Source organism: Gouania willdenowi, chromosome 13 (genome assembly GCF_900634775.1).
Source record: "Gouania willdenowi chromosome 13, fGouWil2.1, whole genome shotgun sequence".
Lineage (NCBI taxonomy): Eukaryota > Metazoa > Chordata > Actinopteri > Blenniiformes > Gobiesocidae > Gouania > Gouania willdenowi.
Window position 1 is genome coordinate 21,191,746 of NC_041056.1, and position 18,845 is coordinate 21,210,590.

Here is an 18,845-nt window from a genome sequence, read left to right on the forward strand (position 1 = left end):
CTTGACCTTTGACATAAAGCGGAAGTACTGAACCAGTAGGAGGGTGAAAAGACTTATTACATTAAACTACTTCAGACACAGTAGTTAAGGCGTCCCCTACTGTTCAGAATAAGGAAGTATAGGTTTTGTGATACAATGAAAGACCATTCCATCATCTAGAATTATTGACTGCTAATCTTGTTTATATTAAAAACTCTTAATATTAAAAAAAAAGAAAAAAAACAGTCTAATGCTTTGTGAAGCATGATTCATCAACACTATTCTATTTTCCCCAAAAGTTATAGTAGATTAAAGACAATTATCTACTCAAGTTAAATCCCAATACTATCAATAATATATAAATATGCAAAAATAATAAGCTCTATGACTAAACAACCCAACCAAGTTCTGAAAATGTTCTTTATAGAGTACTATTGAGAATGAAAAGTTAGAACCATCTGCTCAAAACTCACCAATATCTGAATTGAAAAAATACATCTGTGGATCAAACAAAAATGACCGTATTTAAATCTTTATTGACAACCATGTAAATATCTTACATAAAAGAACAAGAGAAAATTTAAAAAAGCTGTCCAAATAGACAAACAATTAAAATGACATTGAGATGGAAAATAAAAATTTTTTACAAAAGAAATATAAATGAGTTCTCTCCGATTATGACATCAATTGGTGAAGTAGCGTTTAAACTTTCATCCTGCGCATCATCTGTGAAGAAAAAAAGAAAAGAAGTGATTACACCAGTTTAAAGAAGCACTTTTAAAAACACCCAAAAGCCTCAGCGTGGTTAGTGCTTTACCAAATAACACCGTGGACCCATGAGTGAGCCATCATGCAGTGAAACCACAGATCTACTTTGAATGATCACCTTAAATCAAACTCTATTCATCAATATCGCAAGTGAATTAAAAAAAGACCTTCAGATTTGCAGCCAGGTAATCTCGCCATTTAAAAAGGCCTCTGGTTCTGAAAACAGTAAATAAACCCAGCAGTTACTGACATGGGACATATATTTGAACAATAAGTTTGCATCATAAAAGCACTTGTTGCTTTGCAAGGCAGCTCTATTGCATTTGATGCTTGTTCACAGGTGGGTAAATAAAGCAGACAGAAATTAGTGATGTTTAGAATGTAACACTTCATTACATATATTCTGCATTCTCTAATCTGTGTCCATTTATCTTAATACTGTAAGTTTGTGTGTTTGACATCACAAAACTGCAGAGCAGGAATATCTACCAAGTGTGGTACCAAATCGATTTTCCTTCACAGAATCAATGTTTTTTTTATTGAATTATTCACATTATCATGGGCGACCAATGGGTGGCAGTAACGCACCAACCAGTGAGTGCGAACTTGAGGAAAACTTGCAGCAGTGTGGGATTTCCCTTTGGCAAACAAACCAACAACCGTGATTAAACCTTCCATGGAGAAACGGATTTAGACATGACCAAAGCTGTATTTATCTGGGAGCAGCGTTGCGGCCTGATCAGTCATGTGTGCGCACACACTACAGAGTAAATTCCAAGTGAAACATTGATGATGATGACTGCAGAAATGTAAGAAGTTAATAAAATCAGGCTTTCCACACAAACATTTCATCTGTCGTTAGTATGAGAGGAAAAAGAGATTTTAACTGTAACTCAGACAGAAAAATGAGGCCGATCTTCACACTGCAGTACATTGTGACTTCTCTTTTGGAGCACCCTAACTACCAGCATGTTGAGCAGCTCCTGTTCCTACACACAAATCTAGACACTCCCAAGTGTTTTCAGTTGACCAACTTCAAAAAATTCTGTACAAATTTGTTGTTTTGTACATGTTTACTTCCTTTCTGATGGAGGTTTTATTTTGTTATTTATTTCAGTATAAACAATAATAAATCACTGAATAAATAATAATAAATCAGTGAATGACTGAATGTGATGTGCATTGTTTTTTGGAACTCTGACATTTCTAGAAGTTTAGGATCAAATTTATGTGTTTGGATAAGGAAAAAATTGTGATAAACGTCACTGTAGAATCGCAATACTTGTAAAATCAGAATTGTAATTTTAATTGAATCGGCACCCAAGAATAGGGATTAAAATTGAATCAGGACAAAAGGGTATCGTCCCAGCCCTAATATCTACCTTAACTAGTTTTGAGTCAGGATTCAGATCTAGCTATATGACATAATCAGGCCAGACTAGAAAAATCGTAGCTTACTTTCTTAAAAAAATATGCATGATTTTAAGATTGCTCTGCAGCATTTCATCTGACCTTGCAAATTGCTGCTGGCAAATCAGAGAATCTATGAAGGTAAAAGGCTTTCATACACATCAGACTGAACTGCTTTGCTCAGTGATCAATATCTTCTCTGTGAATAACTGACCTATGGGCCTGACTGGATGCTGCTAGGGGCTGGATTTTACAACATATCTGCTGTAATGTGATGCATGTTAAAAAAGAAAAAAAACTATAAGATGTTTAAAATCTGTAAGAATGCTTCACTATAACTGGTGCTAAAGAGACTGTAGTAATTCAGCTTGAGAGATGTTCAGACATGAGACATTGGATCATTTTTTTGTTCTGAAACCATTCGTGCTAGACTGATGGAGAACATTGAACCGTGTGCTTACTTTGCGAGCGCTGGCAGTCAGTCCAGGAGACTTTGCAGCCCTGCTGGTAGTTTGAGGAGACTTCTTCAGGCCTTTAGAGGCCACCTGTGGTGACTTAGTGCTGCGAGCGACTCGGCCACCTCCAGCACGAGGCTTTCCATTGGGCGCGTTTTCCTGGTACTGGCGCTCACTTGGTTGAACGGGGGACTTCTTTGAACTCTTGCCAGGGGATTTACGGGTGGAGCTGCGTAATTTGGACAAGCCTTTCTTTAGATAACTTTTGTTTGGGGTGTTATCAATGACGAACATCGTTGACTCCCTCCGCTTAGCCTGGGAAAGAATACAGGTGCGAATGTTAAAAAAGGAGTGACAATAGTTTTATCCATGTCACAATGTTGATTAAAATAATGTGTTAGTTTGGCATCAAACCCACAGGACTGAGAGCTTGTTGAAGATGGTACGGTCCACTGTTCACGTTCTTGTTTTTTGGAGTGAGAGGACGAGGGAAGCAGCTGGCCTTCGTCTTATTCACCTGGAAATAGATTTCAAGAATGAAAGGGATAATTAAGTGAAAATATATGCTCAATCTATCCTTTACAGTCAATACTAATGTTCACAGCAACAAGCATTTCTAAAAACCAACCTCAGGTGAAGTTGGGTAGAAGTACAACGCAGCAGATGTCCGCTTTGCATCTTTTGGACTTGTCAGCTGTGAGAATCCGATAGTTTTTGATGGCAGCTGGCCTGGCATCAAGGAATACCGGTGAGACCGTGTCCCTGCAGCAGCACCCGTCTGGCCCAGCATGAGAGACTGTCGATGGGAGAGCAGGGAGTCTTGTAGCTGGCCCGGCATCATGGACGCGCGACGGATCGTGTCAGAAGGATCACCCATACGCAGTTCTTCATCCGTAAAAATGAATGCGCTGCTACGGCCAGTCTGGGAGACAAAGTGAGGATTTCATTAAATCACCGCAAAAAAGAGAGAGGGGAAAAAAAAAACAAAAAACACTTTAGGTGTGCATGTTGGGCTCAAACCTTTTTTCTCAGTGTGAGAGCTAATATTTTACACTTATCCGGCTAGAAATGTAACAGATTTAACTGCCAATGATACTTTAATAGCTTCCTCATCCTAATATTTACCAATAGCAAGAATTTTCAGGTCACATGGTCTCACCTCACACTCCAAAGGGTAGCTGCTTTTCAGATGAGGAAGGACTGCCTTGTTCCTTGCCTGGAGCTCGGCGATTCTCAGCCAGTCTTCTGGTCCACCGTCAGGCTCGTTCTCAGCTCCAACAGAGAACGTACTGGCAGCTGATCAAAACCACAGAAGAATAGTGGTTCAAGCACATGATCATGGTTCTTTAATAATCTTGTTACTATTTCTGACATGAACTCCTAAACACTGAATAGAATTTACTTGCTGTGCTCAGTGCTAAAGTTGTATTATGTTATATTTGAGTGCAAGAACATTTCCTATTGTCACCATATTGGTTCTGCAGGTTAGTTGGCCAGTTATGGCATATTTTCTATAATGTATCTTTAAGGCATTTCAATGCCCGACATTGAAAGTAGAAATTTGTCAGAATTTGACAGAAAAAAATGCAGTAACTATCATTTTATCACAAATTAAAATAAAGAATAAATCAACCAAGTCAATTAGTCAGGTTAAAGTGAACTGTTACTTTGCAAATTATATCTAATGGAGATTATTTGCTACACATTAAAGACATTTTTTGGGGGTATTTAGGAAAATCTTCAAATAGAACAAGAGCATCAATCGTAGTTGCCGTCAGTGACTTAATTTTACAGAAGTTAATGACACAGGAAAAATAACAGTATCAATCGAAATGTGTTAAGAACTTCAAAACTGATTAATCCAGACAAACTAAACAGCTTAGAAAAAAAAAAATAATACACCATTTTACTTAAAAATAATAACTTAATTGCCACTTATTGATAGCTCTGAAAGAGCTCATTGCTTACTCTGTGAGTGGATCGTGCTCCGTCTGTATCCTGGCAGACCGATGAGCTGGTCGCTGCCTCCACTGCTTTGTCTTGCAGGTGTGGTACACAGCTCCAGTGGAACAGGCCGGACAGAGTGAGCACTGCTGAGGTTTGGCTGGGAGCGAGCTGAAGCAAGGCTGTAAAAGGTTTCATCTTCACCAGCGCTTGGGGTTTTCTATTTAAATTAAAACAATCATTTACAGGTGTGTCAAACTAAGATAAGTTCTCATGAAGACACAGACAGTGGCAAACAGTTTTAGAGATGAGCGATAACATCAGCAGATATTTGCCATGAAATGTAACAAGAGTTGATGCGCTATCAGCTGTTATGATATTTTATATGCATCCAGTGGGGTATCAGTAGGCCCACTGTGTTTAAGATACTCAAAACTAATGTTGAACATCTCTCGACAGTTTATATGCATTATCCTAATATATGTGTAAAAGGTCTCGCCACCTTGGTCATGGTGATGTTTATTTGTGTGGTCCTGCGCCGCTTGACAGATGAAGTTGGATTTTTTAAAGTGGAATCTAGCCCAATTCTCATCTCCGCTCCAGTCCTAGGGGAAAAAAATGATGGCAACAATAGAATATGGCAGCATTTCATACATTTCTTACAGACGATTCATCAACACAATACTTTTAATCCTAAAGCTTAATAGTTTGGAAAGTTGTAGAAAAATTTGAAAGAATTATAAATGGCAATAATTTGTACTAAAATGTATGAGCAGACTGTTACAAATAACTTCAATTCTTAATGTTTAATACCCAAACCTAAACTCTTTCAGTCAGCAGATGAAATAAAAAATGAAAATCATTGCATCAGTGTGTGTTATACCAAACTATCCTATTTTAGCTGGTTGGTCCAAAAAAAAAAAAAAAAAAGTGTTGCTTTGGCATTTTATTATTAGCAGATTTGCTAAGCTAGCAGTATGGTACTTTAAAAAAAGAAAGGATTTTAAATAGTTAAATACATTTTAGGACTGATTTTTGAAAAAATTCACAACTGAATTACAGACCTGTTGACCTGTCGGGTGTTTATTGGTGTGAAGTACAGAGTTTCCAAAGACTCTGTCCTTTGAGCAGATCGTTTTGCGGCCAAGCGTTCTGAGCTTCGAACCAGTGGTGTGCTCGACTCATCAGGGGCAGACAGTTTTCTAGAAAAAATTTTTCAATAAAAAGTCAGTTGTTGCTTTTCAACCATTACAAAGATTTGATTATTAACAATTATTTGCCAACTGTGTGCAGACACCAGGTAGCCTTCCACACCTCAACTTCAACTCAAGCTTACTTAGATTCTATAGTTGGTCAATGACAAACATAATCTAGAAAAACAGCCCTTACCTCGTGGTATTCAGTGAGTCATCCAATGAGCTCTGGCTCAGGCTGTCCTCACTCATGCTTCTCTTAACCTCTGCTTTAGTGCAAGTAGAGTCTGTGACTGGAACCTCAAAATAGAATGAACTTGCTGCAGTGCTGCCATCACTGGGAATTCTATTCTGTGCACGCAATGATCGATCAGCAAAGGCAAGCTAATGTGAGGGTGAAAAATGTATACATAAGTTAAGCATACCAGTACCTTAGAGGATAAACACTGTGGCACTTAGAGAAAAAAACCCACCTGGGCCTCCAAACTGGTCACCTTGGTTAAAAGTGCTTTCTCATTAGCTTGGGCTTTATCCAAATCAAGCTGCAGCAGCTGCTTTTCCATGACAAAAGCCTTTATTTCTCGCTCCTTAACTTCGAAGGAATGCTTAAGCTTGTCAAACTCCTCTTGACTTTTCTGAAGAAGTTGTTTCTTATTGTTGTAATGGCTCACAGCATTCTCCATCTATGAATTTAATGCAAAACTTTAAGAGCAACTGAAAACAAGCCAAACTGCACTGATGTTTAGCAAAGTTACACTGACCTGGGTCTTGTAGTGATCTGCAGCTTCTGACTTAGCTGAGAGTTTTTCATGGAATTCCATCTCGGTTCTCACAATTTTGTCAGCCTTTTCCTTCAACAGTTTTTCTTTCTCAACTTTAAGCATTTCCACCTCCTGCAGCAAGACAGACTCCAATTTCCGAGTAGCTATGTTCTCCCTTTCTTTGGCTTGATGAGCTTGAGCAAGTCTCTCTTTCTCAAAGCATACGTCTTCAATGCGTTTTTCCAAGACTTCGACCGTCTTCTCTGCCTGAAGTATCCTCGATAAAAGTGCTTCTTTTTCCTGAAAGAGCGCATCCTTTTCTCTGAGAGCTGCATCTTGAAGTTTGGCCTTTTCCACTTGGGTTTCTTTCTGTTTTTCCACATCTGCCTCTGCTGCCGCAAGCTGCAGTTGGAGAAGATTTATAGTCCGAGATGACTCCTGCTGGTTTTTAAGATAGTTTTGCTGTTCAGCCAAAAGTTTAAGCGAGAGGGTTTCAACCTCTTTTTTCAGCATCAAGATGTCCTTCTGTAGTGAATCAGTCTTTTTCGAGGTCTCTTCTTTCACCTCAGCCAAAAGTTTCTCATTAATGTCAGCTTTAAGTTGAGCTTTTTGCAACAACTCCCCTTGGGTGTTGGAAATTTGGTCACGCGAGTTAAGCTCTTCCTGGAGGAACACAACTTGTTGGGCTTTGTCCTGCAGGATTTGTAGAGTCTGATTATTTTCTTCTTGTAGTTGGGACATCAAATCTGCTTTAGTTTTGATAACCTGCTCTGCCTCCCTCAGTGAGGACTCGAGTGTTTCCACTTGCGTTCTAAAAACTACAATCTCACGATTCAACAATCCCAACTGCTCAGAGCTCTCAGTTTTTAGCTGTGCCATCTGCTCCTCTTTAGTACGGATCTCAACTTTTATTTTATTTACTTCCTCCTCAGAATCAGTCAGTTGCTGCAGAAGACCGTTCCTTTCACAAGTATTGCTTTGTTCCCGTTTGTTAAGGATGCCGAGATGAGTCTGAGTATTCTCCTCAGACTTTATGAGCAGATCAGATGTTTGACTAAGCTGAAATTTCAAAGTCACAATTTCCTGCTCCAGCGAGTTTGAGTGTAAACTACTGTCTTTTTGCAAAGTAAGATGCTCTTCTTCTTTCACTTTCATCTGTTCTTTAAGACTTTGGATTTCTTTTTCAGACGTATTCATTATATTTTGTACAGCATCTTTACCTTGGGCAATCTCCTTTTCCTTCTGAGCCAACAAGATGTCTTTTGCATGACATTGTTCTGTTGCAGTCTTTAGTGATTCTTTAACAGCTTGTACTTGATCTTCAAGGGTTCGTACATCAGCCTGTAGAGTTTCAGACATTCTGCAGCTCTCCTGCTTCAAACATTCCACCTCCTCTTCTTTAGTTTGGATTTCTCGAGTCAGATGATTTACCTGTACCTCAAGTCCTTCCAACTTGGAAGTGGTGTTTTGTTTCAGTTGGGCAATCAAGTCATCTTTAGCTTTAAGTTGATCCATGGCAACTTCAAGTGATGTGTCCATAGTCTTTATTTGTTCTGTGAGATTTTCCAGCTCCTTCTGCACAGTAAAGGAGTGTGTAGAAGTGTCAGTCTTTAATCGAACAAGTTGCTCATCCTTGACCTCAATTTCTGCATTTAACTTTTGAACTTTCTCTTGCGATCTTTGCATCTGTGCCCGGAGCTCCTCTACATCTTGAGTGTATTTGAGTTGCTGCTCAGCAAATAAGCTTTCCTTAGATTGCAAATTCTCCTCAGCTTTTTTCAAGGACAAATCAAGACATTCAACTTGATTCTTACATTTCTGGATGGTTTGACGCATTTCTTCTGCTTCTTCAGAATGCTGACAATTCAACATATTAATCTGATTCTCCTTTGCCTGAATCCTCTCGTTCAGGCATTTTACAGTGTCTTCAGATGCAATGAGTTGTTGCTGAAGAATGTCCCTCCCTAAAGCATGTTCCCGTTCCTGTTCACTGAGAATGTCCATCTGAGACTGAACCTTTTCCTCAGCCTTTGTTAGAGAGTCCCTCGTGTTTTCAAGTTGCAATTTTAAAGTTGTAATTTCCTGCTCTAGTATGTTTGAGTGTCCAGCATTTTCTTTTCGCAGACCAAGTAACTCGCTTTCTTTGGCTTGGATTTGTTTTTTAAGACTTTCGATCTCTTTCGCTGATGTTTCCACCGAATTTTGAACTTTGTCTTTTTGCTGAGAAATCTCCAGTTCTTTCTGCACCAGCAAATCACCTTTAACCTTGAGATGATGAGTGGCGGAATTAAGCGACTGATTCAATTGTTGGATTTGATCCCTAAGATTTTGGATCTCTGTTTGGAAAATCTCTGATTCCTGACAGCTCTCACGCTTTAGGTTGTCAATCTTGTCTTGTTTGTTTTGTATATCCTGCTTCATTGAATTCATCTCCTGTTCAAGCATGACTTTAGCTTTCTTAAGCTCCTCAATTTTTAAAATACCATCCTGTTCCTGCTTGACCAGTAATTCTTCTTTTGCCTTTACGTGGTCCTTGGCAATGTCCAGTAATTCACTGAGGCTTTTTCTTTGTTCCTTTAGACTTGCAAGCTCCTGCTGCAGCAATTCAGAGTGTTTAGAAGAATTGATCTGAAACACAGCAAGTTGTTCTTCCTTTGTAAGAAGCTCTGCATTTAACCTTTTAACCTCCTCTTGGGATGTGACCATCTGTGTCTGAAGCTCTTCTAAATGTTGAGTGCTTTTAAGTTGCTGCTCAGCAAACAGACTTTCCTTGGATTGTAGGTTCTCATTCGCTGACTCAAAGGACAAATTCAGAGATTCAACTTGATTCAGTAAATCCTGGATCTGCTTATGTAGCTGTTCTGCCTCTTTTTCACTTTCACTTTTTAAAAGGTTAATCTGTTCCTCTCTAGTCTGAATTTCCTCCGTCATACTTCTCAGTTGCTCTGTAGAAGTGGAGAGTTTTTCCTGGAGGAGCGCCTTCTCTTGGGCATTTTCCTCCTGCTGCAGTGCAAACTGAGTTTGTTTGGCCACAGCTTGATTCTCAACATCTCTAAAAGAGTTTTTCAAGTTTTGCAATTGGCTTTTTAGATCATTAATCTCTTGTTCTCGTAATTGAGACTGGTGTGCCATCTCCTCTCTTAGGGTACTGAGCTGCACATTTTTTTCCTGCATCTCTGAATTCTGTTTGTGTAACTCTTCTTCAAACAACTGTATTTGCTGCTTGAGTGCATCGGTTTGTTTGTTATTATCTTGTTGGGATTTAGTCAGTAGGTCCTGCTTCTGTTGAATTTCTGACTCAGCTGCTTTTAGAGATGAAGTAATATCTTCTACTTGGGCTGTTAAGGTCAGAATTTTCTGATTAAAAAATTCTTGCTCGTTTGACTTCTCAACAAGTAAATTGGAAAGGGTTTGCTCTTTGGCTTGGATTTCATCTTTGGTTTTTATAGCTGCATCTGTAAGCATATCAACCTGTTCTTTGAGATTGTTAATTTGCTGTTCTTTGTCAGCGGCCAAAGAAGTAGCTGCAGACAGCTTTGTCCTTAAATCCTTTACAGTTTCTTCAGTCTGGTATAAAAGGACTTCCTTCTCTTGTTTTATTTCCTTCAGCCTTTCAATTTCTTGTTTACAAGCAGTAATGTGGTCTTGGAGCCTGGTCATCTGCTCAAGCTTCTGCTGCTCAGCCAGCTTGAGGTGATGTTGAAGATTATGGATCTCTTGTTGGAGAACTACTCTCTCTTCGGCCATGTCATTTTGCAACTTGTCTAAACTTTCATCCTTAGCTTGAATTATTTCTTCAGATTGCAACTTTTGGTTTTGCCAGAGCTCTTTTTGCTGAGAAATTTCTTCTTGGAACTGAACCAACTGCTTAGATTTGGCATCAATCTCCATCTCAGCCTTTCCCAAAGAGCAAACTGTTTGGTCCAACTCATTCTTCAAACATTTGATCTCAGTTTCCAGCATTTCTCTCTAGCAACAAATACAATAATTATCATAAATACAGGACATTTTTCCATCATATTGATATGAGTTACCTTGTTTATGAAATGCACTAAATGCCAATACCTAAATAACTTTTTTAATTCACATCAAGCATCTCACCTCTATTACAGGCCCCATATTCTCTCCAACTTCTTCCTTTGAAGCTTTGCAAATTTCATCCTCTAGATAGCTGATCTTTCCCTGAAGGATTTGAATTTGCTCAGTCAGTAGCTCCTGAGGGGGGTAAAAAAAAAAGATACATTTAAAAAATAAATGAGTGCTGGTTAATCTTGGTTTTTTTTTTTGTTTTTTTAATTTTGGAGAGTTAGTCAATATTTATACAGTTTAAAAATGTAGACAAATGAACAAAATGTTATAAGTCATGTATAGCTGCATTTTTTTAAGATAAGAATTTTTTTTATGCATCTGCTTTGCCCTTTTACAGCCACTGAAAAAACTACTTTATAAGTTTGATGGACACTATTAATAGTTCTCATTCCCCTACATTCCATAAAAGATGAGAACAAAAACAAAAGAATGAACAACAATTTTTTTTATACCAAAATAAAATATTCCATAGTATACCTAAAACACAGTCCTACCTTTACATAGAACAATTATTTGACAACCTCTATAATTTTAAATCTACTTTCAGCCATCAGTCATTTTTTACCTCACCTTTTGAGCAGTTGCTTGGGTGAGCTCAGACTGCAGATGACTTGTTTGGTTTTTCCACTCTACATGAGTGATGGCTTGAGTTTCTGTAAGTCTGCTCACTTCTGCCTCAAACATGGCCAGCTGTGAGCATACGGCTCTCATCTAGGGGGAAGAAGAACAAAAAAAGGGGGGGAAAAAAAGGAAAAAGTTGTAAGTTGTAGATGAAAAAATATTACTGAAATTATGATTCGAAAGCAGAAAGTCTAGTATCATTACCTGAGAAGAAAGTGAACCATTTTCATCTGTGAGTTCATCCACTTTGTGCTCCATAAGTGAAGATGTATTTTTCAGATCTTTATTTTCCTTTAATATTTCATTCAGACGGTTCTGCAAACTGTAGCAGAAAAACAATTTAAAATGTTGTTAAGACAATGGGTGAATAAAAAATTTCATAAATGAATTTCATTCATATCAATTGAAATCTAATGATGCGCTGAAGAGTAAGACGTTCTAAGGAACAAATTAAGTTATTAAAAACAAAAGCACTTTCTGATCCGTCAGCTTATGAAAGGAAAATTCAAAACTCTACAGTTGTGCTCTTAAGTTTAACAACACTGGCAGAATTTGTACAATGTGTGTTTAATAAACACATATTTTAATCGGTTTTAGGAAAAACCGCAACATCTCTAAAACAATTGTGGACTTTAGTTCTTCTTTTTTTAATACATAAAAAAATGCTCATGGTAAATATTTAAATCTTTTTGCGAGAGAATGTTAACCTTTAAACATACACAGTATGTAATCAATTACATTATTTTTTTATTAACTGGCAATTTAAACTGATTTAATAACTGTCACTTTAGCAAATAAACACAGCACGAGAAAACTGTAAAATCCAACAGCCTTTAATATGTCTAATACTCTCAACAGAAACAAATGCATAAAAACACCTAGTTTCTTACATGGTGTTTTTTGCCTCGAGCTCTTTGAGCTGCTGTCTTGAATTCTGCTCCTGCTCACTCTGTTCTTCTTTCAGTTTATCAAGGCGGTACTGCAGCTGGTTAATATAAGTCTCTACAAAACGGGCAACATACAGAGAAGATTCAATAAGAGGAAGAAAAACAATAAAAAATGAAAAAAGTTAAATATAGAGCTGGGGAAAAACACAAGCAACACAAACTGAATTTTAATAAGGGAACAAAATTTTAAACCAGTAGAGAGCAGAAATGAGCGTGTCGTTCCAGTGTACTAATTAACAGAGGTCTGAAAGTGTGCCATAGTTTGTAGCAAAAATGTGGCACAGGGAATGCAAGTTGTGTCCATCACTTATCATATTACATCGTATAATGGCGCAATTGTCTTTGACATCCATTTTGCAATATTTTTTAAAATAACGTTGCATCAGCTATGGAATGTAACATTAAACAACTACAAACTTAGTGCTACTATGTTTAATTATAAGATTACAATTTCAATTAACAGAAACTTTTATTGAAAGCGTTGTACAACACAAGGTGTTAGGGGTAAAGCTGCAGTATGTAGAATCCTCTCTCCGCTCTGTTTTAAAACCAAAACTCAACCTCCCTTACCGGTGTATTTTGTGAAGACTCTTAGCAACTTTTTTCTCAATATAGACTAGTGACAAGTGTATGGACTTTATCTTGTGTTATTGGAGATTTTTCTGGTGTTTTAAAGACTCTAACATGAATACACATATTAATCTGTAGTTTTTGTCCTCAGCAGCAGCTGCCGCCGTCAGCTCATCCCTGCCATAAGCACATACAAAGGGGGCTGTGATCTAGGCTACCTGCCGCTCTGAGCGGACTGACAACCATCACTCCGCATCCAGAATATTAAATTAATTCACTTTTTAAAAAAAAAAAAATGAATTCATGAATTAATTAATTCACCTTGAACAAGCTTCTCTTGGTTTACACGCAATTCATCGTGTCTGTACTCATTCTCTCTCTGACACTAATGTGTGTGTGGTGAGAAGCGAGCCGTTCCTCCTCAGTGTTTGTGGCTTTAAACTGTTGCTTCTCCACCTCGGTATGTCTTTTTCCTCTTGATTTGCTGTGTAACTGTTGTGTCCAATGCCATTATGGAGACTTCTGCTTGGACGTCCATCATCTCACTTACTACCGAGGGTACCTGAACGAATCTGACTTCAGTTGAGCAGCCAATAGTAACGCCAAAAACAGCTCATAGAGCACACGTGTTTGTATAAAGATCTCTGATTGGCTGACGTCCAGATTCTCAGAGCGTCATGCTCTTGGATTTCTAAATGTCATTTAACAGGGCCAGGAGAAGGAGATTGTTCACTGTCCACTCAGAACACTTTGATAACAATATGCTCAAAGACGATTACGGATTTTTGACCAAATGATGCCAAAAAAAAAAAAAAGTTACATATTGCAGCTTTAAGGAACTGTAACATCCTATAGCAGTGGTTCCCAAACGGTGTGCAGTGGCATACTGGTGTGCCGTGGGATTTTGTGACAACCATACATTATTATTTGGGCCCTAAAAAATCCACTTTAATGGAATCACGGAATGGACCAATGAAAACAGAATCCACTGTTGAACGCGGAAACGAACTGAATCGCCATGAAACGCCGTCACCGTGAGGAAAAGGAACATTTTTTTTTTTTTTTTTTAATGGGGTAATGGACCATTTATTAGGTGCACTGCCCACTCCCCTCCCATTCTGGCCACTTCAAACAGCTCCAAAACCTCTCGTCTAAACTACCAAAAAACTACAAATATCACTGACTCCTCACTACAGAGCCGGCACTGCCCGCTTAACTTTACTGAGTGTGTGAAAATCTGTCCGTTTCTCATGCATCGCTTCTCCATGATAACATGCTCTGAGTCAGTGTGTTAACAACATCTAATCTGTGCTACAGAACATATGTAGATACAGTTGTTAAGTTGAGCAATAAACCTGATCAGATTCAGTAACCCATTGATTCCTGAGTGGAATTTGCAATTGGGTGACATTAATGCTGTTCTCATACATCTTTAAATGAAATCTGAATAATTAAAAAAGAGCTGTCAGAATAATCCACTACATCTTATATCTACCTTTTAATTGTATCTTACTTATTTTTGACATACATTTTTCGTTTAATTATTGTTTTTTTATTCATTAGTATTTATTTTGTTTTCTCACAGGAGTAAAAAACTAATATTTTGGGAAAAAAAACCAAGGAATTTTAAAAAATTAATGTGGAAAACATGGAATTTGGGAAAAAAAATAAAGCAGATTTTATAGGGCCCCAAGTATTGCAATATACAAATACACACAAATAATCATGTTTTAATTTACTACTTTGTATGCACTCATTTAATAATACATAGGCAAACTCTAAACCTAGTTTTTATTTTTTTGTTTTGTTAATTCATATTTTATGAGTAATATAGTTATATAATAATTATGCACATTTACAGATATTGTACATAATGAGTGATAACACGTGTTATAAAGGCTATTTTGCACAAAAATGTGTCTTCAGATTTTTACTTGTCCTTTGGTGTACCGTGGCCACAAAAAGTTTGGGAAGCACTTTCCTATAGTAATAGCAAAGGTTGGATTTTAAACAAAATAAGCTTTATTTCCAAAACAGTGAAATTATTCCATGACTTTTCCAAATTCCATAACATTTCCAGGAATTTCATGACCGTGGGGACGCTGCAAATATAATTTTCAGTTCCAACACAAACTTTAAAGTACCTCTCTTTGCAACAAGTGCAAGCTTGGTGGCCAGGTCCTTCTCCAAATTGTCTCTGTAGTCTCTTTCCACGATCATCTGTCTTTTTAATTTCCTTACTTGAAATTTTGGTGTGTTCATGACATCCTCTAAAGGAGACTTACTGGGGAATAGATGAGCACACAATAAGTCAGTGTTTATACGGAAAAATAATAAATAAATAGATATTTGACATTGGGAAGTTTATTTCTATCACAAACAGAGCATCTAAGTCCACTCACATTGTTGCAAATCCAATTGAATGATTTTTAATTAAATTGATCAACCATCACAAGCTTAAATACCCCATTAATTAGACATTTTAAAAGGATATAAGTCAAATGATAGAAACAGTACTTTTAAATTAGCATCTAAATAAATCTTTTACACATTGGAATAGCACAGGCGTACTTTCCTAAATCAATACGTCCTTTTTAATTAAACTAAGCAGAGATTAATGATGGATGAATGGAAGTTCACCTGTAAATAGGGCTGGGCGATATATCGAATATACTCGATATATCGCAGCTTGTAGTCTGTGCGGTGTTGAAAATGACCATACCGTTAAACTCGCGGACTTTTTTTTTTTTTTGAAATGTCATCTTAATGACAACATGCACAAAAGGGCACTATTTGTTTTAAAATATTGTAGTGGCATTATGTACAAAAAGTGCACTTTAATTTTGTGTTTTGAAATGCCATGTGAGTTGCATCCTGCACTAATGTCTTGTTTTGAAATGTCTCTGTGACAATTTTGCACAGAACGTGCACTTTCTGTTGACAATTTTATGTTTGAGCCACTCACTGTTTAATAAATACAGTTATGTCAACTTTGACTTAGTTGTGATATCCCCTTTTTTGCATGAAAGTTTAAAATTGGCATATATTAATGCAGTATGATCAAGAATGTTTTAATGTAGACATATAGAATCATCATACTGGTGTGATTTTGTGCATCAAAGTGTTAATTCAAGGGTAATGCAAAATATCGAGATATATATCGTGTATCGTGACATGGCCTAAAAATATCGCGGTATTTATAAAAGGCCGTATCGCCCAGCCCTACCTGTAAAGGTACAACACAAACATTGACTGCACAAAAACATAACTTGGAATATAGTAATACCTGAGCGAGGAAGAAGCCACAGTTTCTACATCCACAAATGTGACTTTCTGCGCCCGATGGAAAACTGGAGAATCATCCGAGAGTGAAGAGATGGTCGACACATTTGAGGTTGAGGTGGTTTCAGATCGCTCAAATATTTCACGGCAAACTGAAAGATCTAGGACGGTTTACAGTTTTCACATTAAAGCCAAACTAAAAATCCAATATTATTCAATGTAATACATCTCTCAACAAGTATTGCATTTTTCTCCCAAATCAAGTGCAGTACAGAAAAAAACTCACATTTTCTGGCCAAATAGTGATCAAGTCCAATGTTGAGGTAAACATTGCCTTCACTCTCCAAGACAAAAGACTCAGTTAGGTGGGCTAATTCTTGCTAAAAAAGGGGAAAGACATTAACATTACTGCATTAAATGAAAGCACAACATTAAAATAACGTGGAAGCAAAGCTAAACAACATTTTGAAGTAAATTTAAATTCCTTTCTTACCTCAACCTCACTATCCAGTGTCATCAGAGTGCAACGGTCATTCATCATGTCATGATACAATAGCAACAGCAGCACCTAGAGACATCCAAATACATTTTTTAAATCATAGTTGCACTCTAAATAAGTCAGTTAGTTTTGTATTTTTTTGTCTACATATATGTGGTACCTTTGAAATCTCTATCGATAGGTTGATGCCTTTTTTAATGTTGTCCCATGATAAGGAAGTACCTTTGGCTGTTCTAAATCGACATTCCCCTGAAGAAAACAATAGTAATTAAACTCAACTCAAGTAATATGTTACAACAACAAGAGCTGACCAAAAACACAAAGTTTGCCTGTGAGCCTGAATTGGTGGAAGAATTCACATTTCAATAATATATATATATATATATTTTTTTTTAAACTTACTTTCCACAAATTCTGCAACAAGCCTGAAGCGCTCCTCAATGTCATTGCTGGCTTCCAAGCTGGATTGTTTTTTCCTAGGAAAATGGATTGGCATTTTAACAAACAAATCCATCTTGTTCAATAAGCCTTTTCACACTCTCGCTCTGGTTCAGTTCTTCCGCATTAGGTCAAAGGTCAAAAAGGATAAACTCGCTGATGGTGTAGGAAGCAAGTCTGAGAGATTTTGATTATTTTTGCTATTAAAGCATTGATTCCTTCAAAGATTTTTTGCACAAACGTGGCATTAGTCTCCAAGGCAGAAAGACTGAGTTCGCTGCTAAAGCTAATGCTGCACACAAGCTGAAAATTCTGGTTTTGCCTGACGTTTCAACAGTGACCCAGGTTATAGTCACATTTTGTAAACATGAATTGTCTGATCAGTGCTGTTTCACTTAATCAGAAGCAGAAAATACTTTATTAAACACCGAGTGTTTTAATAAAGTATAAGTACAGTATAAACGGCAAAGAGCGGTGTATTAAAAAACAACACTAATAAAAATAATTGAACACACGCAGAAAAAAGGTGCAAGACTACACTAAGAAATTGTGCAAATGAAATCACCTGTCCATCGTGCACTTCCTTTAAATTTGTAAATTTAAATAAAAATAATAGCTTAATAAAAAAGTAATCATATGGACCTGGTTAATGAATGGTGTACCTCATAAATGTACTTTTTCAAAGTGAGAACTCATACTGTAATACCTGTCTGGTCCACATCCCTGGTGTCATATGGAATTGTTAATCATGAACATATTAAAATTAGACCAAGTCACTTTCCTTGTATTATTTTAAACTCTACTTGGCAGTAAAACTATTCTGATGAGGGAAAAAAACATACTGTTTTATTAATACTCATTGAAAGCTGGTTAAAGTGAGTGACTGCAGTCTGAGTGTTGCAATATATTGAATGTCAGATAGATTAGACCTACCTTTACTGCACAAAAAGACCACTGAAAATCTCAGCGCATAGCACAAACAGGGTCGTGTTTACATTTATACCCCTCTTGACCTATGACCCTCGCTGGTCGCGCATGCGCACTTCCAAAGTGTGAAAAGGCTTACGCTCTAAAGATATATACTTTTTTAATGCAGGTCAAATCTATTTCAAGAGTATTGCTTTTACTTACAGTACAGCAACAAGTTTTAACAAGAGAGCTCCATCCTGAAAATCATCAATATGTATTTCCCTGTCGGAAAGATTTACACTGTTGACCTGCAAAACAAGAGATTAAAATACAATGGTACATTCCGCATGGTTGCAGATTAACCTCATCAATGTTTGGGCTGAACTGGGAAAACATAAATAGTTGACTTACCCACTCAAGAAGAGCTTTAACACCCAGATTAGCGGTCATCTTGACTAACCAAGATTTAAAAAAAGGGGATACTTTACCCCGAAACCTAAAAGATAAGAAGTCTACAATGAATAAATAATGAGCCAGTACACAACTATTTTAGCCGATATGCTAAGATACTTAGCTTATTTCCACAAGCGTGCTAAGCAAAAACACAACTTTCACAGAGTCCTTATTGAGACGAGCCTTAAACAACTAACGTCACTGTATTGTAAAATGTGACATATTAATGTTTAATTATCACAAAAGTATCCAATACGTTACCTTAAAAGCTAAACGACCCCTGTCCCTGTTTCCGTGGTGTTCGTCTGTAAAAGAAGACAGCGACGACTGCAAAGCAAGCTAACCGCTTCAAAACTTAAACGTGTTTCAAACAGACTGAACCAGCCAATCAGAAAGCACGCACTGACGCTCCTGGAATCAGGAAACGCTGATTGGTTTAAATTAGATCCTCTTTAACTACGTTTTATTTTAATCATCTGTTCTGATCAAATTTATTTGAAAAAAAAAAAAAAAAAAAGTCAGATGTT

General features: G+C 37.2%; 1 protein-coding gene across 2 annotated transcripts; it reads right to left on the reverse strand.

Annotated features, from left to right (window-relative positions):
- Positions 1–495: 495 nt before the first annotated feature.
- On the reverse strand, positions 496–18,684 carry LOC114474507 (nuclear mitotic apparatus protein 1). Of its 2 annotated transcripts, XM_028464883.1 has the most exons (24): positions 18,580–18,684; positions 18,277–18,361; positions 18,088–18,173; positions 16,921–16,994; positions 16,679–16,767; positions 16,513–16,587; positions 16,306–16,399; positions 16,024–16,180; positions 14,882–15,021; positions 12,111–12,222; positions 11,425–11,542; positions 11,170–11,310; positions 10,612–10,725; positions 6,511–10,479; positions 6,223–6,432; positions 5,946–6,133; positions 5,621–5,758; positions 5,059–5,161; positions 4,581–4,776; positions 3,772–3,908; positions 3,241–3,534; positions 3,031–3,129; positions 2,619–2,927; positions 496–705 (listed from the first exon to the last, which is right to left on the reverse strand). In XM_028464883.1, the coding sequence occupies exons 2-24, from the start codon at positions 18,313–18,315 to the stop codon at positions 682–684; spliced, it is 6,906 nt and encodes a 2,301-aa protein (XP_028320684.1). In that variant the 5' UTR covers positions 18,316–18,361; positions 18,580–18,684; the 3' UTR covers positions 496–681. The 2 variants fall into 2 exon arrangements, with proteins under 2 accessions (XP_028320684.1, XP_028320685.1); XM_028464884.1 differs by lacking the exons at positions 11,170–11,310; positions 11,425–11,542; positions 12,111–12,222; ... (7 more) ...; positions 18,277–18,361; positions 18,580–18,684 and having other exon boundaries at positions 6,511–10,477.
- Between the last annotated feature and the right edge of the window lie 161 nt (positions 18,685–18,845).